Here is an 18,043-nt window from a genome sequence, read left to right as displayed (position 1 = left end):
CTACTCGACGTGAAAGGAAATAAAAGGATTATAATAAGGGCTATAGTTTAATTTTTCTATCTTATACTTAAAGCGCAAAAATTGCAGCGGCTGAAGACTTTTTATACAGTAAACATTAATATGAAAGTATTCACCTTTATAAAAGTTCATAAAACGAAAACAAAATTAATATATAGCTGATATAAAAACAATTACATAGAATCATGTAATATTTGGTCTTTGGTCTTATCTAAAAAAACAACGAACATGTTTCAAATATATGGTCATGAAGGAACAAGTCTGTCAATGGAGAATGATAAGAAATTAAAAGTTTACTCTACGTCTTTAATAAGCTAGAATATTGCCACTTCTTGTGATGCCAATCCGCTAGGACGGAGGGGATGAAAATTTGGTTTTACTGAATTTCTAAAGGTCCTATCGAGTGGGATCGTATATCGTAGTAACGCGTATTGAAATCGAAACGGATTTATTTTAAAACAATAACTTTAATAAACAGGAGGGCAATACTTACAAAATTACAATAATCTTACTAAATTTCGCCGCGACTGGTAACATAAATGTACTATTTATTCTCCAAAATCGCGGGAAGGAAAATTGGGCGCGTGTGACCCGTTGGAAGTGAGAAAAAGATCTATTTTTACTTTACTAAACAAAAAAGAAGGTAGTGGCCGAGAACGACCGTTACAAAGGATGTAAAAAATGGGGGGGGCTGGTTAGGTTTTCCAAGAACGGATTGACCAGCGAAAGCGGGCTAAAGTGCATAAGACGGTGGGAAAAAATGGGGTTACATTCCACCATCTAGGGAGTGAGAAAATTCCTACAATGACAAAGTAAAACGACCTTGGAGAATATTGGCGATAAAAAGAACGGAAAATATACAAGGTGTTTGAAATATTGCCGTACAAGAAAACGAATTGAATTCAATATTTAAACAAAAAAAAACCCAAATTAATTACACATTAATATTAAATTAATATGTAAGGGGAACTGTTGTGATTTAACAGACTCCGCCCCATTGGACTGTTACTGGTCCAATCAAAACGTTAAATTTAAATTTCTAACAAATAAAATAGTTGAATTGGACGGCGTCTTATTGAGCCGTCAAAAAGTCTTATCATGCAGGACCTTACGTGGCCATCGCGACCATAGAATAGTTTGTCAATAACGCCTATCTTCCATGCCAGTCGTGGCATTTTCGGTTCTTCGATGAGAACGACATCTCCAAGAACCAGGGGCTTTGTTGGAATGTTCGGAGTTCTGAAGTGGGCTGAACGTAACGCTAAAAGATAGTCCGTTTTCCACCTTTTCCAGAAACCGTCTGTTAGTTTTTGCTGATAGTTACGTCTACGTTCAAGTTATCTTCTTGTTGCTTTGGCGTTGAAGGGTTGCATGGTCGAACGCGGAGGTAAGCCGGTCAACCGATCCCCGACTAAGAAATGCGCGGGCGTTAGCGGAATTGGTTCACCTGGGTCTTCGGATACATATGTCAATGGCCGAGAGTTGATAGTGGCCTCTGCTTCTATGAGTGTTGTCTCCAGCTCTTCGTACGTAAAACGGGATCTGCCGAGGACTTTGCGGAGCGCGGTTTTTACTGATTTCACAAGGCGTTCATAAAAACCGCCCCACCAGGCAGCTCTGTCAGCGATAAATACCCATGAGATTTGAGCGTTCGCGAAATATTGAGCGACCGCTGGCGTATTTGCTTGCTGCCACAGTTCGCGTAACTCGAGGTCCGCGCGCTTAAAAGTTTTGGCATTGTCCGATACTATTCGCTGAACCATTCCCCGACGACTCACGAAACGCCTGAAAGCTAAGAGGAAGTTGTCCGCGGTTTGATTCGTCACGAGTTCTAAATGAACTGCGCGCGTTACTGCACAGGTGAATAAGACTACGTAGCATTTCGACTCGTCGCGCGTGTACAGCGGACCTGCGAAGTCTAAACCGGTAGTATTGAAGACCGGAGCGGGAATAACACGGTAATCTGGCAGCGGCGCCATCACGGTGTCCGAGGGCTTTGCGCGAAAGTATTTGCAGATGACGCACCGCTTCAGAATTAGGGTTACTGTCAGTCAACCTTTAATTAGCCAAATTGTTTCGCGTATAGCGACTAGAGTTTGGTTGACTCCTCCATGCATCACCTTTTCATGGGCGGCGCGTATGATCAATTCGGCCAAATAGTGATTCGGTGAAAGAAGCCAGGGGTGCCGTTCTTCGTATGAAAATTCGCTTTTCTGAAGTCTTCCTCCTAGGCAGAGGATTCCATTGTTGTCCAACTTCGGGTGAAGCCTTAGTAAAGGTGACTGCTTCGCAATCTCTTCGCCGTTTTTCAGTTGTGTAATTTCTTGAGAAAAGCTTTCCATCTGCGCTGTTTTTACCCAGTAGACTTCGGCTTGACGAATCTCGTCGGCACTGAGCTGGCCTGCTATCATCGTTTTTAAACAGTTGTTTGCAAATCTAATTGTCCATGCGGTGACTCGGTAGAGTCGCTGTAACGAGCTGTATAATTTAATTGGTAGAAGTGCCGTTTCTCGCGAACCCTCTGCTATTACGAGCGCGGTCTTACGCAGCTCTTCTGAGACGACTGCCATTTCGGCGTCCTCAACCATGTCCGCTTGAAGTTCCGAATGTCGTTTAGTTCGGAGAAATTGCGGACCCTCCCACCAGAGCCTTTTGGTTGTCAGGTCGAGTAACTTGATTTCACGCGTGGGAAGATCGGCGGGGTTTTCTACGTCTTTGCAGTGATGCCAATTCGAAGGATCTGATATCTTTTGAATCTCTCGTACTCGATTCTGGATGAAGGGTTTCCATTTTTCAGCGGGGCCTTGAATCCAGCCTAAGGCTATTCTCGAATCTGTCCACAGATATTTTTGACTGGGTTTAGTCCTTAAGGTCTCTGTCAGATGTTTGACGAGTTCGGCTCCCAACAAAGCTCCCATTAGTTCAAGACGCGGGATTGTTAATGTCTTTACTGGTGCTACTCGAGATTTCGAAGTGATGAAACTTGTAGTTATCTCTCCTTCCGCTGACTGGAATCGAAAATAAACCACGGCCGCATAAGCGCGTGGGCTCGCATCTGAGAAACAGTGTATTTCAACGTTGGGATTTTCCTCATTCTTATTTTCAAAGTAGTAGCGTGGAACTTTGATTTAGCTTAAATTCTTCAGTTCAGCACACCAAGCGTTAAACGTCTTCGCCAAGTCCTCGACTAATTCGGTGTCCCACGTGACGTCTTGGATTTTCCAGAGTTGTTGGAAAAACATCTTCCCTCTGACGGTGAAAGGTGTTACCAGTCCTAATGGAACGAAAATGCGGGCTACTGACTTAAGTACCCAGCGCTTGGTGTTTCTTCTCTCTTGAACGAATTGTAGGAGGTCTTTAATTTCGAAAGTTAGAACGTCTTCCGTACTGTTCCAGGAAAGACCAAGTACTTTTACTTCGGTGAAGGAGCTCGTGGTTGGACCATAATCCTTTGGCAAGCTGTCCCCAGAGAGGAGCCGTTGAAGATTATACGCGTTAGTCTTCCATTTTCTCAGCTTCATTCCCGCTGAACTCATTATATTGCTTGTTTCTTGGATTAGCTTATAAGCTTTGTCTTCATTGTCTGCTGCGGAGACCAAGTCATCAACTTACGTCGAGTCCTTGAGTACAAGACTAGCTTCGGGTTTTGATGACTGAAACTTTGCAGCGTGAAGGCGAATTACTCCAGCAAGCAGGAATGGCGAGGGCTTGACTCCAAACGGAACCCTTGTAAAGCGATAAACTTCAAAGTTGCAGCTGGTATGGGGATTTTGAACGTTGACCCATAGAAAACGAAGTGCATCTCGATCTTCTTGCTTTATTCGGATTTGGAGAAAAGCTTTAGCGATATCTCCTAAGAAAGCGACTTTGTTTTCTCGGAATCGAAGGAGTACGTTGTACAATTCTGGATTAAAGTTGGGTCCTGTCTCCAGACAGTTATTTAGGGAAGGAATTCCCTCGGCGTGGGCCGAAGCGTCGTACACAATTCGTGTTTTGGTAGTTTCGCTTGTTTCCCTTATTACTGCGCGGTGAGGCATGTAATAGATGGGGTTGGACTTAAACTTCGCTTCCGGTTTGACTTGTTCAATGATACCAGATTCAATCTGCTCTTTGATTATTGAATTGTATTCCTTTAGAAGGTCAGGTTTTTTTCGAAGCCTCTGGAGGAGGTTCTGAGTACGAATGCTTGCGACTCTGTAATTGTCTTCGAGCTCCGATGCGTTTGAATTCCAGGGTAGAGCGACTGTATAGCGTCCATCACTATAAGTGGTTGATTTTTCGAAGTCTTCTAGGACCTTGTTGTTGTTGTTTACGTCTTCTTTTGAGTCGTGGACGCCGAAGGACTCGATCTCCCAAAACCTTTGTAGTTGATTGGATAGGTCTTCTTCTTGGTCGACGTTTGCTGAAACTCGCATGACTGCAACTGTGTTAATTGCCATTGTGGATGACCCTACTGTCGTCGGACCTTGTATTGTGAATCCAAAAATTGTCTCCAACCCGATTAGCGTAGGACCGAAACGCTCTATCCTTCCATCTTCTACTAGGACGGCTCCGATGTAATTTGCGCCGATGAGAACGTCGATAGAAGACGAATTACGTCGCTTATTTTCGGTGCCTATAGCGTCTGCCATTGCCAATCCCTTCTCCTTAAATTGTTGCGCGAGTTCGTCGCTGGGAACTGCGAAAACTGAGCCGCATATTTCTGGAATTTCGTAGGCTTCTAGAATTACCCTTTGGTAGGGATCGTGGCGACTCCGTAGACTGAGGAGTACCCTTCTTCTCTTGGCTCGTACCGCGATCGGAGAACCGAAACTGTGTAGATCGAGAGTCTCTTCATTGATTACTTCGAGGCCGAGCTGCTTTGATATGTTTTCTTTGACAAATGTCACATGGCTACCAGTGTCTAGCAGACAGCGTACTTGGAAACTATTGCCGCTTGATGGGCTTTGCGCTATCGCTACGGCTGTCTGTAGTAGTATCGTTCCAGTGGGAACTCGAACTCCTGCCGCGCTGGCTGCTACTTCTAAGCTGGTACTGGGCGATTCGGAATCTTCATGCCGCTTGGGTTCCGTATCTGGAGATGTGTTGCAAATAAGATAATGATGACGGCGACTGCACTTCCTGCAGTTCATGGACTTCGGATGATAATCCCTGGATTGGTGGCCCTCGCGCAGACATACCGTCTAGGGACAGCTTGTCGCAACTAGAGGTTAGATGATCGCTGGTGTCACAAAATAGGCAAGGACGTAGCGTGTTTCCTAAGGTTAGAGCTCCGGCGCTGGGCAACGATTTTGATATCGGGCGGTGGCTACGACTGAAATGATCGCGCGTGCTTGATCCTGAGCTTGATCGTTGCGATACGGACGAAGGTTTTGGCTTCCTTTCCGTTTCATGTTTTCCTAGTATTCTAGCGCGCTCTCGGCTAGTTATTTCCTTTTGTAAAAATTCTAAGAGGTTTTCTATTTTGAGATGTTGGACATTGGAGTAAGCTCTACTAAAGGCCAGGTTAATTTCTGCTGGGAGGCGCTGCGTTACGATGGGGAAAAGAAGGCTTCCGTACGTATCGTTGACTAATCCTAACGAGTTGAGGCTTCTTATTTGTATCCGACATGTATCGTGCAATTTTCGTAGGCCTTCTACGTCGTTCGCTTCTCTAACTTCAGGTAACTTCAAAAGCTTTTCCATATGTTTGCCTATTAAGAGCACTGGACTCCCGAATTGTTCTTTCAAAATGGTGATAGCTTCATCATAATTTGATGCTGTTTGCGCCAACCCTTCTATAGCCCTAGCGGCGTCCCCTTCCAAAAGAGATACTAAATAATTGTACTTAGCTCCATTGTCATAGTCCTTGTTTTTATGAATTTGGCTTTCGAAGGTACCCCAGAACGTTTGCCACTCGGTGGGTATGCCGCTGTAGTGTCGAATCTGTAGTTTGGGTAGCTTTACCGACGGAGGTAGCTTTTCCGGCACTGGTTGTCGATTGTCCATTGCCTTTTGATTGGATTCTGTTACGAGACGCGTAGCGCGCACCATTGTAACGGTAAGATTGTCCATATACTCTTGGGCGTCTTGCAGCTCCTTTTCGAGGTCGATTGCTTCAATCAGAGGCTCGATTTGTTCGTAAATACGCGAGAGAATTGGTTCCTTCCTTTCCAGTACCTTTAAGAAGCCTTCGACGACTCCTACGTCTGGGTTAGGTAAATTTAATTCATCATCGAGTTTATCCTTGATTTTTGTAGTGGCCGCCGTGGTACTTTTTCGTCTCGCCTTTAATGTCACTAAATCTTCCGGCATTGTAGGTGTAAATCACGCAATAAACCCGAATAATCTACGTTTGCCAGAGTTCCCGGGTTTCGGCACCAAATAATGTGATGCCAATCCGCTAGGACGGAGGGGATGAAAATTTGGTTTTACTGAATTTCTAAAGGTCCTATCGAGTGGGATCGTATATCGTAGTAACGCGTATTGAAATCGAAACGGATTTATTTTAAAACAATAACTTTAATAAACAGGAGGGCAATACTTACAAAATTACAATAATCTTACTAAATTTCGCCGCGACTGGTAACATAAATGTACTATTTATTCTCCAAAATCGCGGGAAGGAAAATTGGGCGCGTGTGACCCGTTGGAAGTGAGAAAAAGATCTATTTTTACTTTACTAAACAAAAAAGAAGGTAGTGGCCGAGAACGACCGTTACAAAGGATGTAAAAAATGGGGGGGGGGGGGGGCTGGTTAGGTTTTCCAAGAACGGATTGACCAGCGAAAGCGGGCTAAAGTGCATAAGACGGTGGGAAAAAATGGGGTTACATTCCACCATCTAGGGAGTGAGAAAATTCCTACAATGACAAAGTAAAACGACCTTGGAGAATATTGGCGATAAAAAGAACTGAAAATATACATGGTGTTTGAAATATTGCCGTACAAGAAAACGAATTGAATTAAATGTTTAAACAAAAAAAACCCAAATTAATTACACATTAATATTAAATTAATATGTAAGGGGAACTGTTGTGATTTAACACTTCTATAATGAACTCTCATGATTATTATTTATTCCAGCAAATTATTTTTCCCGTTAAATACTTGAAAAAGTATATGGTATCAGACATTGAAAGCATACATTTTTTCACCGTGGTCGTCGTGGCATTGTTGACATTTGTCATAATTATTAACTCTAAACCATCTTAGTTGCCCTTGAGTCATCGATTTGTCTTAACCTTTGATAATGTTAGAAATTTCATGTATAGAATAAACGTAGCACGTTATAGTATTATTTCCAAGATAAAACTTTCTAATCTTATGCATAAATCTTTACGTAAATTCGTTCTTACATTCTATATGTCAGCTCATTGACAAAGCGGCGCGAGTAAAGTCAGATTAATACTAAATATGGTTTTTTTCGGTTCATACATTTTTGAAACAGTGGTTCAATCGTTATAAATAGGCTATTATATAATTATTACAACAAGTAACAACTAAAAGTTATATATCGGTAAAAATATTTAAAATGGAAATCAAATACAATTAGCTACGGAATGGTTAAATTTTATGTTTTTCGAAGTGTATAATACTATTGTTTTTGACAAGGTCGACAATCGATTAATTGGGTATTTAATAGGGTCCGGCTTTGTTGAATTATAAATTTTACTGACTGGTGTTTTTGGGATAATTTTTTAAACTAAGTCGTTTTTACCCGAGAGTAAATAGAGTTTAATACTGTTAGCGTGTTGCGGAAAAACCGTGAAATATTTCATTAGTTCCGGAAATAGTTACAAAGCTGTTTCAACGATAAGTAACATTAATATGACACATCCTAGAGTTATAATTTTCGTACTAACAAATATAAAGAGCAGTTTTTACCTGTTTAGAGTTTAACATTACTTTGTTAAACATTTTGAAAAGCCTATAGGTGTGTTATTTACCGTACATTTTCCTCCTATACGGTTCAACTGGTTTTATTGGCCCTTATTGATTGTTATTATTATGTCTATAATTATGAAACCAAGACGTTCCAGAAGACAAGGAGGGATACGTACTTACAATTATTACAAAAATTGCTCAAAGTGAGCAACTCTGTCGATCTAGCACCCGTCTCTTCAGGAAACTGTTCCTTATACAATCTATACGACATTCTAAACCATCTAAGCCATCAAATACATATCGGCTTATTCGTTAATAGAAATGTTTGTCATATTAATCGCAACTTATATTAATTAACGTTTAGGGAATTTTCGAAACAGCATGCTATGTTATAACATCTTCTCACCTTTGCATTTGGAGAAGCTACATACAATTTCAAAATGAAATTGATTTTAAATTTCCATATTTGCTCTGTAGCTCCACCAATGATAATATTTTAAACAATTCCACATATAGAAAATCTTTCTACTAAAACTCGATTGAATGGGATTCGGTTCGATGGGTACGTTTCTTTCAATTTAGTTCTAGGATTAATAAACAGTTCTAGTATTTTCGAAATATATTTTCCATCCAGTTATTAAATTTAATTCATAGTTGTTCTCTTATATAATTTTGGCATTCCTTTTTTTATAATAGTTGCAGTGATGCAGTAGTCTGGACATATATTATTTTTATATTCTAGTCTGGACAAAGTTACTAAAATGCAGTGATGCAGTAGTCTGGATATTTATTATTTTTCAGTTCTAGTTTGGACGATGATACCCTGATCAACTTTATTTTGTTATATGGACAACATTGTTAAAAAAGTAAAGGTTTATTACAGAATAATAGAGTTTATAATTATAACTCTTTGACATAACAAGTGTTTAAATTTGCCATGATTGCACATGAGATTCAGCTTCTTAATAATTGTAATTTTTCTCATCCATGACGTAGTTGATGAGTAACTCTCCAATCAGTATAAGAATGGCGTTTCCCAAGTTCTGCTTCCAACGGTTATAATTCAAACTAAGGACGTTTCTGGTCATTTCCAACAACTTCGAGCTCTCTTAGATTCAGCATCACAGGCAACATTTATTACTGAACAAGGTATTCGAAGACCGCAACTGAAACGTACTCACTGCAATCTCACTATAGGTGGCATTGGCGCCACCGGCATTGGAACTTCTCGTGGAAGTGTGCAATTGGATATACAGATTGGAGCAGACACTATCATATTTGTAGATGCCTTAATCCTCGATAAAATCACTGAGAATTTGCCAAGTTATTCGTTCAATCCCAGCCAATTATCATATATCAAGGGACTGAAATTAGCGGATTCAACGTTCAATATTTCTGGTCTGGTTGACGTGCTACTCGGAGCTGACATTTACTTTGATGTAGTCGAAGAACGAATACGCAAGGGATGACGACAGCTACCTATAGCCTTCAAGACGAGTTTCGGGTGGGCTCTTGGCGGGACATTGCATCAAGAAGCGTCAAGGATTCCAAGCAATTCAAGTCCATTCTTGTACCCTGAACGATCAACTGTCCAAGTTCTGGGAACTTGAAGAACTTACCCCTAGAAGAATACTTACCTCGGACGAGAATCAATGCGAACAATGTTTCAAAAAAACACATTTACGAACCAGTACAGGAAGATTCGTCGTAGGCCTTCCTTTCAAATCTGATCCAAAAGAACTGGGTGACTCGAGAAAATCTGAGGTTTCTACATTTGGAACGACGTCTACAAGCTGACCCAGTCCTCCTGTGCAAATATCATGACTTCATGGATGAGTACTTTGAGATGGGACATATGGAAGTCTTAAACCAAAGTCATCAAGACGAGGCTGCATATTATCTGCCACACCATGCAGTGATCAAAGAATCCAGCACGACAACGAAGTTACGAGTAGTGTTCGACGCATCGGTGAAAATCACGACTGGACAGTCTTTGAACGACATTCTGTTGGTTGGTCCAAAACTGCAGGATGACCCGATCAGTCTTCTTCTGCCATTTCGAGCTTATCCCATCGTAATGATAGCCGACATAGCCAAGATGTATCGGCAAATCTTCGTACACCCAGACGATAGAAGATGGTAGCGAATCATACGGAGAGAAGATTCTTCTAGGCCTCTAAAAGAATATAAACTTAGAACGGTCACGTATGGTTCAGCGTCTGCCCCGTACCTTGCAACTAAGGCACTGCAACAGCTATCTAAAGATGTACGAGAAAGATTACCGTTGGCTTCGTCTGCACTAGCCGAAGACTTTAACATGGACGATTTAATGACAGGAGCGAAAACACGAAACGAAGGTCTACAACTTCAAAATCAAATACTACAAGCAATGAAGGAGTCCTGCTTCGAGCTGAGAAAATGGGTGTCAAACGATTCAGTATTACTGAATGCATTACAACCAGAGCTACGAGATATTCAAGGTCCATTGAGTATGGACAATGAGGAAACGATCAAAACATTGGGACTACATTGGACGCCAGCTCAAGATTGCTTCACATTTTCTGTAACGTCACCTGCATCCAGAAATATCATCACAAAGCGAACCATTTTGTCAGACACCGCTAAGATCTTCGACCCACTTGGCTTGCTGGCACCAATCGTGACCACGGCGAAGATTTTACTTCAGGAGATGTGGCAACTTAAAATTGACTGGGACGAGGAGTTACCGACTCAACTGATTAACAAATGGCAAGCTTTCAGAGAAAACCTAACATGCATCGGGAAACCAGCAATTCCACGCTATATATCCCGTCCAGAAGCACGAGACAAAAGCTTACATGGGTTCAGCGACGCCTCTGAAAAGAGATTTGCAGCATCAATTTATATGGAAACTGTTTCGTCAGATGGTCAAATCTATATCCAATTGATCGCAGCGAAGACCAGAGTAGCCCCTTTAAAGAAGACGAGCATACCAAGACTGGAGCTTTGCGGAGCAGTTTTACTGGCAAGACTTGTCAAACTGGTGCAAGAATAGATTAAAGAAGACATCCCTCATCTACACTGCTGGACTGATTCAACAATCGTTCTGGCCTGGGTTTCATCACCGCCACATAGATGGAAAACATTTGTGGCGAACTGAGTCGCTGAAATTCAGGAGCTATTACCATCCGCTCACTGGTGTCCCGTTCCAGGTGATTCAAATCCAGCAGACTGCGCCTCCCGGGGTATCACTGCCGCTGAACTGCAACAACATCCATTATGGTGGAATGGTCCGGAGTGGCTGCTACATGACAAACAATTCAAATCGACTACAGCCATAATCAAATCCAAGGACTGTATCCTCGAAGAAAAAACTACCGTGCCAATGGTTGCGCATTGCCAAGTTGGCGACGCTCTACTTTCAAAGTTTTCTTTTCTTCGTAAATTATTAACTATAACAGCATACATTTTTCGATTTGTCCAAAGCTGATAGGAACACCAGAATCATTGGTCCTCTATCATTGAAGGATCGTGAGGCGGCTCTCATTCACTGGATTGGAAAAGTACAACAGGAAGCGTTTGCCGAAGACTACGAACGACTTTTCCAGAAGAAAGACCTTTCTTCTAGAAGCAAGTTAATGACCTTATATCCATTTGTGGATTCGCTTGGTATAATAAGAGTTGGAGGCCGTCTTCGAAACTCAAGGCTTTCGCAAGATCAAGTCCATCCAATGATTCTACCTCGAAGAAGTCCGCTCACCGATTTGATCATTAACCATGAACACATCGAACAGCTACATGGAGGTCCACAACTTCTAGTTTCACTTATCCAAAGAAAATACTGGATTGTTGGGATACGAGATGCAGTACGGTTTCACATACGTCGATGCGTTCGCTGTATCCGACAACAAGCCATAACCGCCAAACAGCTTAATGGTGACTTTCCAGTTGCCAGAGTAACACCAGCTCGAGCTTTCCTCACTTGCGGCGTCGACTACGCTGGACCTTTCATACTCAGAGTTCTAAAGGGCCGAGGTCAAAAGACGTTTAAGGCATACGTAGAATTATTTGCCTGCTTCAGTACTCGTGCTTTACATTTGGAATTGGTAAGCGTTTCTAGCCGCCTTGAAGCGATTCATCTCTCGAAGGGGGAAATGCAATACCATATACAGCGATTGTGGATCAAATTTTATTGGCGCTAATCGAGAATTGAAAGACTTTATCAAACTCATATCGACCACGACCAGCCAGTCCAAAATCACCGACTGGTCTGCAGAGGAAGGCATCCATTGGTGCTTCAATCCACCGGCAGCACCTCATTTCGGCGGCCTGTGGGAGGCTGGGGTCAAATTTCATTTGAAGTGAGTCACCAGTTCCACAACACTAAATTACGAAGAATTCCAGAAATTATTCTGTCAAATCGAGGCCTGCCTCAATTCCAGACCCCCGACTTCCATGAGTAACGATCCGAGTGACTTGTCCGTCTTAACTCCGGGTCACTTTCTTGTGGGTGGACCTCTTACCGCTGTTCCTGAGCCTGACCGAACTTCTGAGAAAATCAACCGACTCTCTCGATGGCAGCTAACGCAGAAATTACTTCAGCATTTTTGGAGACGTTGGAGCCAGGAATACCTATCCCGGTTACAACAACGTCCAAAATGGAGCAAGCCATATCCGAACCTCACTGTCGACACCCTTGTTTTATTAAAAGACGAAAATTTACCTCCAACAAAATGGAAGTTGGGTCGCATCGTGGAAGTTCATCCTGGTACCGATGATCGTGAACTTGTGGTGACTATTAAAACGGCTGACAAACATATCAAAAGACCAATAACAAAATTGTGTCCGTTACCATTAGAATAAGTCAATTACCTTTTTGAAACTTAACGTTCCAAGGCGGGCGGAATGTTCATAACCTAGCTAGTTATTTTTTAACAAGAATCTTATGATATGGCGTAAAAGTTCTTGACTGTAGATGTTTTTTATTTCATGAAAAAGTATGATAATTTTAAATGTAAAAAACTGTTTATTTTTAGTAATCATATTTTAAATCTGTATATAAACTATGAACGTTCAGTCAACTTCTGTATTCTTCATCGTTATGATTATTCTTGTAATTTTAATAAATGGTTTTAAGCTGTTAATTGAGTTCAGTTATTTAGTCTCTAAATCCCCGTTCAATTATCTTGCAACAATATACGGTCAGCCGCCGAACGAATCACGATTGAAATGTAACTGTCGTCGGCGTATTGGTAAAGGGAACAGTTACCAGTCAGAGCTGATGGAAGATCAGAGACAAACAAGTTGAATAGTAGTGGTCCTAGTATCGAGCCTTGAGGTACACCAGAAAGAACCGGTCGGCAAGAACTGAACTCACCGCGATAAACAACACGTTGGAAGCGATTGCTGAAGAAATCTCTAATCCACTTCAGAAGGACTCCGCTGACACCAGCTCGTTTGAGTTTAAACAAAATTCGCCTATGTCAAACTGAGTCAAATGCCTTTGACCAGTCAAATGAGACCACGTGTATGTCAGGTGGGTTACGCTCATCGAGTAACGACGACCATTCGTGGAACGAGTGAAGGAGCTGACGCGTGCACGATAGACCCTGTCAGAAACCATACTGAGAGGCCGGGATAACCAAATTGTCTTCCAGGTATTTATTTAGCTTATCGTAAATAATCGACTCCAGTTACAGCGCGACCCAAAAAAGGCCTAAAAGTCCCTCAAGCTGAGTTGACGTATCCACGACCAAACCGGTAAATTGTAAATCTGTACATAATGAGGTGTTCATTATGTTTTATTTCCAGATTTTTCTAGGTACAATTTTAATGTACAAGATTTAATTTACATTTCAGGGATTTTTTTAGTACATATTAATTTTTGGTTGTCAAGACTTAGTGCGTTAGTTACGTTTAACAACATGATGGTTAAATAAAACGTTTTTTTGAAACAAAATTCGTATAGTTTTATTATAGTACGCTTATTAAGTTAATGTACAAAATGATTGAAAATGTGTTGAAATTTATTATTCAAAATATATTTAATACTTAAATGTCCGTGACATCTAGTTTTTGTTCTGCAATTACTCATCGTCTGCCTAGAGGGCCTTTCTCTGGCCACAAGCCCCACGATACCCTATGGGTAGTGGTACCCCATGGAAAGCGATACCCTCGGTCATAGTTTTCTCATTTCAACTACTACCCACGTACGAAACGGAAATGTCTTAGCTTCTATCCACATCCGACAAAGCCTTTATCACAGGCTGACCGTATATTTTTATTAAATCCAGTCTATTTTATTTCTTCGATATTTTAGTGCTAGAGCCAAGTACCCTTAGCAAATCTGCACGTGACCCTTCGGTGCTAAAGTCTAAGTTTTAGGTGAACAAGGTAAGCTAAATAACAAAGAGACTTATGTTTAATGTAGTACGCGTTATAGTTTTTTTATAGTTTTAGCTTAGTCTTAACCCCCCCCCCCCCTCGATCCGACATCACTGATCATTTGACCAATGCTTTATTATGCCACATATGACTACTCTATGCTCTCCTTGCGGTTCCAAGGTAAACTATTTAGCATTTGTCATATAACCTCGGATGGAGTTCGTGTGCATAAGGCAACCTTTGTGCTTGTGATAAGCCTCACAAATTTAAACTCCTATAACGGATAGTAAAATTTTGTCAACAGTTTGTATTTCAACCCATGTCTGTTGTCCCAAGCTACAATTGGCCTCGAGACCAAAATAAAAAGCGCTTTAGTACTTGAGATATAAACGGCAGACCAGTTTTAGATTTAAATGTTTCTATGTTGAAACATTCAGCCTTTGAAAATGGAAAATTTTGATTGATTACAATTGATATGAAACTCGGTCGGTAGGGGGCCATAATTTATCCAAAATTTAAACGCACGAAGCCTATACACTACCTTTAAAGAGTTAAGATTTGCGCCTGCTTCCCCCTAGTGACTGGTATTTTTCTTGATCGTTCCTTATACCTTATCTCGTAAAGGGTAAGGTCACTTTTAAGGAAATATTTCATTCGAAAGTGCAAACCCGGTTTTACAGTTCATTCACGGCTACAGACAATATATTTTTTCTACTTTTTTTGGTACGAAATGGATAAGTTTAACTTTAGAACAATCCCGTAAGTGGTAAAGAGTGAAGTATGAGTGGCGATCAGGTGAGCGCAATTTGATTATTAAGTAACGGTAAAAGAACCCGTTCTACAAAATCTTCCGAGAAAAACGTATCGTTAAAAGATTTTCCAGGAGAAAGCTTAATATATCAGGTAATATTATTTTATTTTTGAGTTCCAAATACGTTTAGGAAAAAACATGTAAAATATGAACACTAATCAATATATTTCTTAAGCCTGACCAATAGTTGCTCGATTTTCGTTAGGCTTTCAAAATGCTCTGATTAAAGGTAATAGTTTATTTCCCTACGCTGTTACGGGTAGTCTTCGCGGCCTACGTTAGCGGTTAGTTTCCGTGAATTCAGGTATTATTTCAGGTACAGTAATTGCAAATTATTGTGTGTCAATCGGTTTTTTTCGTTGGTCAATCGGGTATTTTTGCGTGCATTAATTGTTTATTTTGTGTGCAACAATAAGTTAGTTTCTGTGCTTTAGTTGCTTTATTTGGTTGTATTAATTGGTTATTTTGTGTGTAGTCATAGGTTATTTTGCGTGCATTAATTAGTTGGTTTTTGTGCAATAGTTGGCTATTTTGAGTGCATTTATTGGCTATTTTGAGTGCATTTATTGGCTATTGTTTTTATTAAGTGATGAAAAGGTATACATTACACGATGAGTTTTCGTCTTATACTAGATAGAATAAAGTTTTTGGGATACATTATGAATTGGCCTCAGACATATATTTTTTAATCGTTTTTGAAATCTTGAAATGGAGACCTTTTCAGCGTTTGAAAGTCAAACAATCCTTTGGAAAACAGTACGTCATAAATAAAAAACCGCTTTATACACGAAAAAAAGCTTAATACATGCGAAATAATATCTTCGTGCACGCAAAATAAGTGCTTATTACTCTAAAAATAACCTCTTATTGTATGCCAAATATCCGCTAAATACACGAAAGCTAACAACATAATTTACGGCAAATAAAATATAAATACAAGGAAAATAACCGATAAGTTCACGCAAAATAATGAATTAATGCACGACAGTAACTTTTTAATGCACGGCGAATATCCCCAACTATATATCACAGAAAAAAGGGTTTAGGTTTTTAACATCTAAACATGTTTGAAAGCTAAACATAGGTAAGGGTTGGTGTTGTTTCCTTAAACTTATCTGTTTAAATAAAACGAGTTTCTCAAACAATCTTCCAAGATCTTTCCGGTTGTGTTCCAAACCGGAACAGCTGGTAAGAGGTCATGTTTAGAAATTAAACTTCGTGGTTTTTAACATAATGCTAAACACTGATGTTTAATAAGTGTATATTGCTTTACGAGTTTTATGTATATTTCGCGTTGTCTATATCGTTTAATTTCGTTTTCTATTTTTCTAAAAAAAAATATTCGTTAATCACCGTTATATAATTTAAAGTTTTGGTAATTAAGACTCATTTTATAACCCTTATGTAAATAAATCAATAATTGAACATGAATTACTAAAAATCAATAAAATAACACTACTTTTGATGTGATTAACACAAATATAATTTAAATTAATATCGCTAAAATATAATCAGGCAGTTAAAGAAATTAAATTGACAGTATGGGCAGTAGGTTTCATTAATTCGAAGCCAATTAATATTAATGTTATTTTAGATCGTAATTAAACAACTCAAATATACGGCTTATGTTTATAACCACAACACCCCAACCTTTGAACATGTTTAGAAACTAATCTAAAAAATCTTTAGACGTGTTTTCATTGTAAGCGCCAAAAGCATTTAATATGTTTAATCTCTAAACGTATTATATCTTAACACGTTTTAACGATAAATATGAGAAGAAAATAACACGTTTACTTTTTTAACGCATGATGTTGCAAAGCTGAACACCACTATTGCCTAAACATGATCGTTTTCAAACATGATAAATATTCTGTTGCATTTTGGTGTTTAAGAAAGTGTTTTGTATCTAAACAACCTTTTGTCTGTGAACGTGAAAAATAACCAATTAATGCACGCAAAATAACCAATAAGTGCACGAAAACGAAAGGTTTGACCCACGAAATAATCTCTTAATGCATGGAATTTATCAGCTACATACACGAAAAATAACTCCTAACTACACGCCAAATACCAGCTTACTACCGTATGAATAAATGTAATTTAAACTTAATAAGTGCATTGTATAATCAGGAAGTACACATAATTTATTTCTTAAAAATACCTGGTGAAAGTAAAGAGGGGGTAAGGAAAGGTATAAAATTTAGCACAGTCAAAGATACGCCCAAGGGAGGGTTTTTTAAAGGAACCATTCACTTGTCTACGCCATTGGTTTTTTGTCCACTTTTTGAAACCTCAATTACCAATTTACTGATATATTTTGAAAATATATCCAGTATAGCAGAAGCACATGTAAATTAGGCATATATCTTCGTAAGCACAACGTAAAGCTTAACACTTTTCCAACCTAGTTATTTATCTACTATTTATATATAATCACCATATCTATACGTAGGAAACACGTGTAGTGTAACACATGACTAAATAAGTGTCTTATACAGGGTGTCTTAATTTGCTCGATCAGGCCATTGTTCTCAAAATATATTTATGCTAGGGTTCTGAAATTTTTAGGGTTTATTTGTTAGGTATAAAAGGCTTTGGTTACTAAATTTCAGAAAAATCGAACGATTTTGTGCCGTTTTGGAAAATTTATTTTTTCACCGGTAGGTGTCACGCAAAATGTTTCAATAGAAAAGTTGTAGGGCACAGTCGAAAGTGTAAAAATAATTTTGGTTTGGTTGAAAAAGACCTATTTTTCACTGAGTTTGGAGGTCGGGGGAAAAACAAGTTGTACTAGAAGGCAATAGCCTTTAACGTAAACAATCGTACATAATCACAACACACATGTACATTTATTTTAGGGAACTTATGCTTTCAGCTAGGTAGTTAATAATCAGATCTGCAAAAAGTTATTGTTAAAGAAAATTATTACGTTCACCACCTAATTAGACAAAAAAGACAAAGACCGCGTCTTCCATTTCGACGTG

The 18,043-nt window shown here is 39.6% G+C and overlaps 4 protein-coding genes across 4 annotated transcripts; 1 reads left to right on the top strand and 3 right to left on the bottom strand.

Moving 5' to 3' along the window:
• Positions 1-1,355: 1,355 nt before the first annotated feature.
• Positions 1,356-1,997, bottom strand: LOC149940265 (uncharacterized). Its single transcript, XM_090179200.1, has one exon. The coding sequence runs from the start codon at positions 1,995-1,997 to the stop codon at positions 1,356-1,358; it is 642 nt and encodes a 213-aa protein (XP_090035326.1).
• Positions 1,998-2,069: 72 nt separating this feature from the next.
• Positions 2,070-2,936, bottom strand: LOC149940264 (uncharacterized). The gene has a single exon (XM_090179199.1). It carries the CDS (start codon positions 2,934-2,936, stop codon positions 2,070-2,072), a length of 867 nt encoding a protein of 288 aa, XP_090035325.1.
• A 690-nt stretch (positions 2,937-3,626) lies between these two features.
• Positions 3,627-6,312, bottom strand: LOC149940263 (uncharacterized). The gene is made up of 2 exons (XM_090179198.1): positions 5,199-6,312; positions 3,627-5,092 (listed from the first exon to the last, which is right to left on the bottom strand). Exons 1-2 carry the CDS (start codon positions 6,310-6,312, stop codon positions 3,627-3,629), a joined length of 2,580 nt encoding a protein of 859 aa, XP_090035324.1.
• Positions 6,313-9,710: 3,398 nt separating this feature from the next.
• LOC149940262 (uncharacterized) lies at positions 9,711-12,724 on the top strand. Its single transcript, XM_090179197.1, has 6 exons — positions 9,711-9,982; positions 10,079-10,886; positions 11,037-11,264; positions 11,323-11,967; positions 12,109-12,222; positions 12,266-12,724. Exons 1-6 carry the CDS (start codon positions 9,711-9,713, stop codon positions 12,722-12,724), a joined length of 2,526 nt encoding a protein of 841 aa, XP_090035323.1.
• Positions 12,725-18,043: the final 5,319 nt, after the last annotated feature.

This window comes from Leiobunum rupestre, chromosome 6 (assembly GCF_980474605.1).
Source record: "Leiobunum rupestre chromosome 6, qqLeiRupe1.1.hap1, whole genome shotgun sequence".
In the NCBI taxonomy this organism is placed as follows: domain Eukaryota; kingdom Metazoa; phylum Arthropoda; class Arachnida; order Opiliones; family Sclerosomatidae; genus Leiobunum; species Leiobunum rupestre.
Note: the sequence above shows the minus strand (reverse complement) of the source record. Positions and strands in the feature narration are given on the sequence as shown.

Bases quoted from the DNA above. Each gene is read 5' to 3' on its own strand.
- LOC149940262 (XM_090179197.1), top strand. From the start codon at position 9,711: ATGGATGAGTACTTTGAGATGGGACATATGGAAGTCTTAAACCAAAGT. The intron at 9,983-10,078 runs GTATCGGCAAAT...ATATAAACTTAG, and splicing joins ATAGCCGACATAGCCAAGAT to AACGGTCACGTATGGTTCAG. The intron at 10,887-11,036 runs GCAAGACTTGTC...GCTGAAATTCAG, and splicing joins TTTGCGGAGCAGTTTTACTG to GAGCTATTACCATCCGCTCA.
- LOC149940263 (XM_090179198.1), bottom strand. From the start codon at position 6,312: ATGCCGGAAGATTTAGTGACATTAAAGGCGAGACGAAAAAGTACCACG. The intron at 5,093-5,198 runs GTATGTCTGCGC...ACACATCTCCAG, and splicing joins CGACAAGCTGTCCCTAGACG to ATACGGAACCCAAGCGGCAT.
- LOC149940264 (XM_090179199.1), bottom strand. From the start codon at position 2,936: ATGGGAGCTTTGTTGGGAGCCGAACTCGTCAAACATCTGACAGAGACC.
- LOC149940265 (XM_090179200.1), bottom strand. From the start codon at position 1,997: ATGGCGCCGCTGCCAGATTACCGTGTTATTCCCGCTCCGGTCTTCAAT.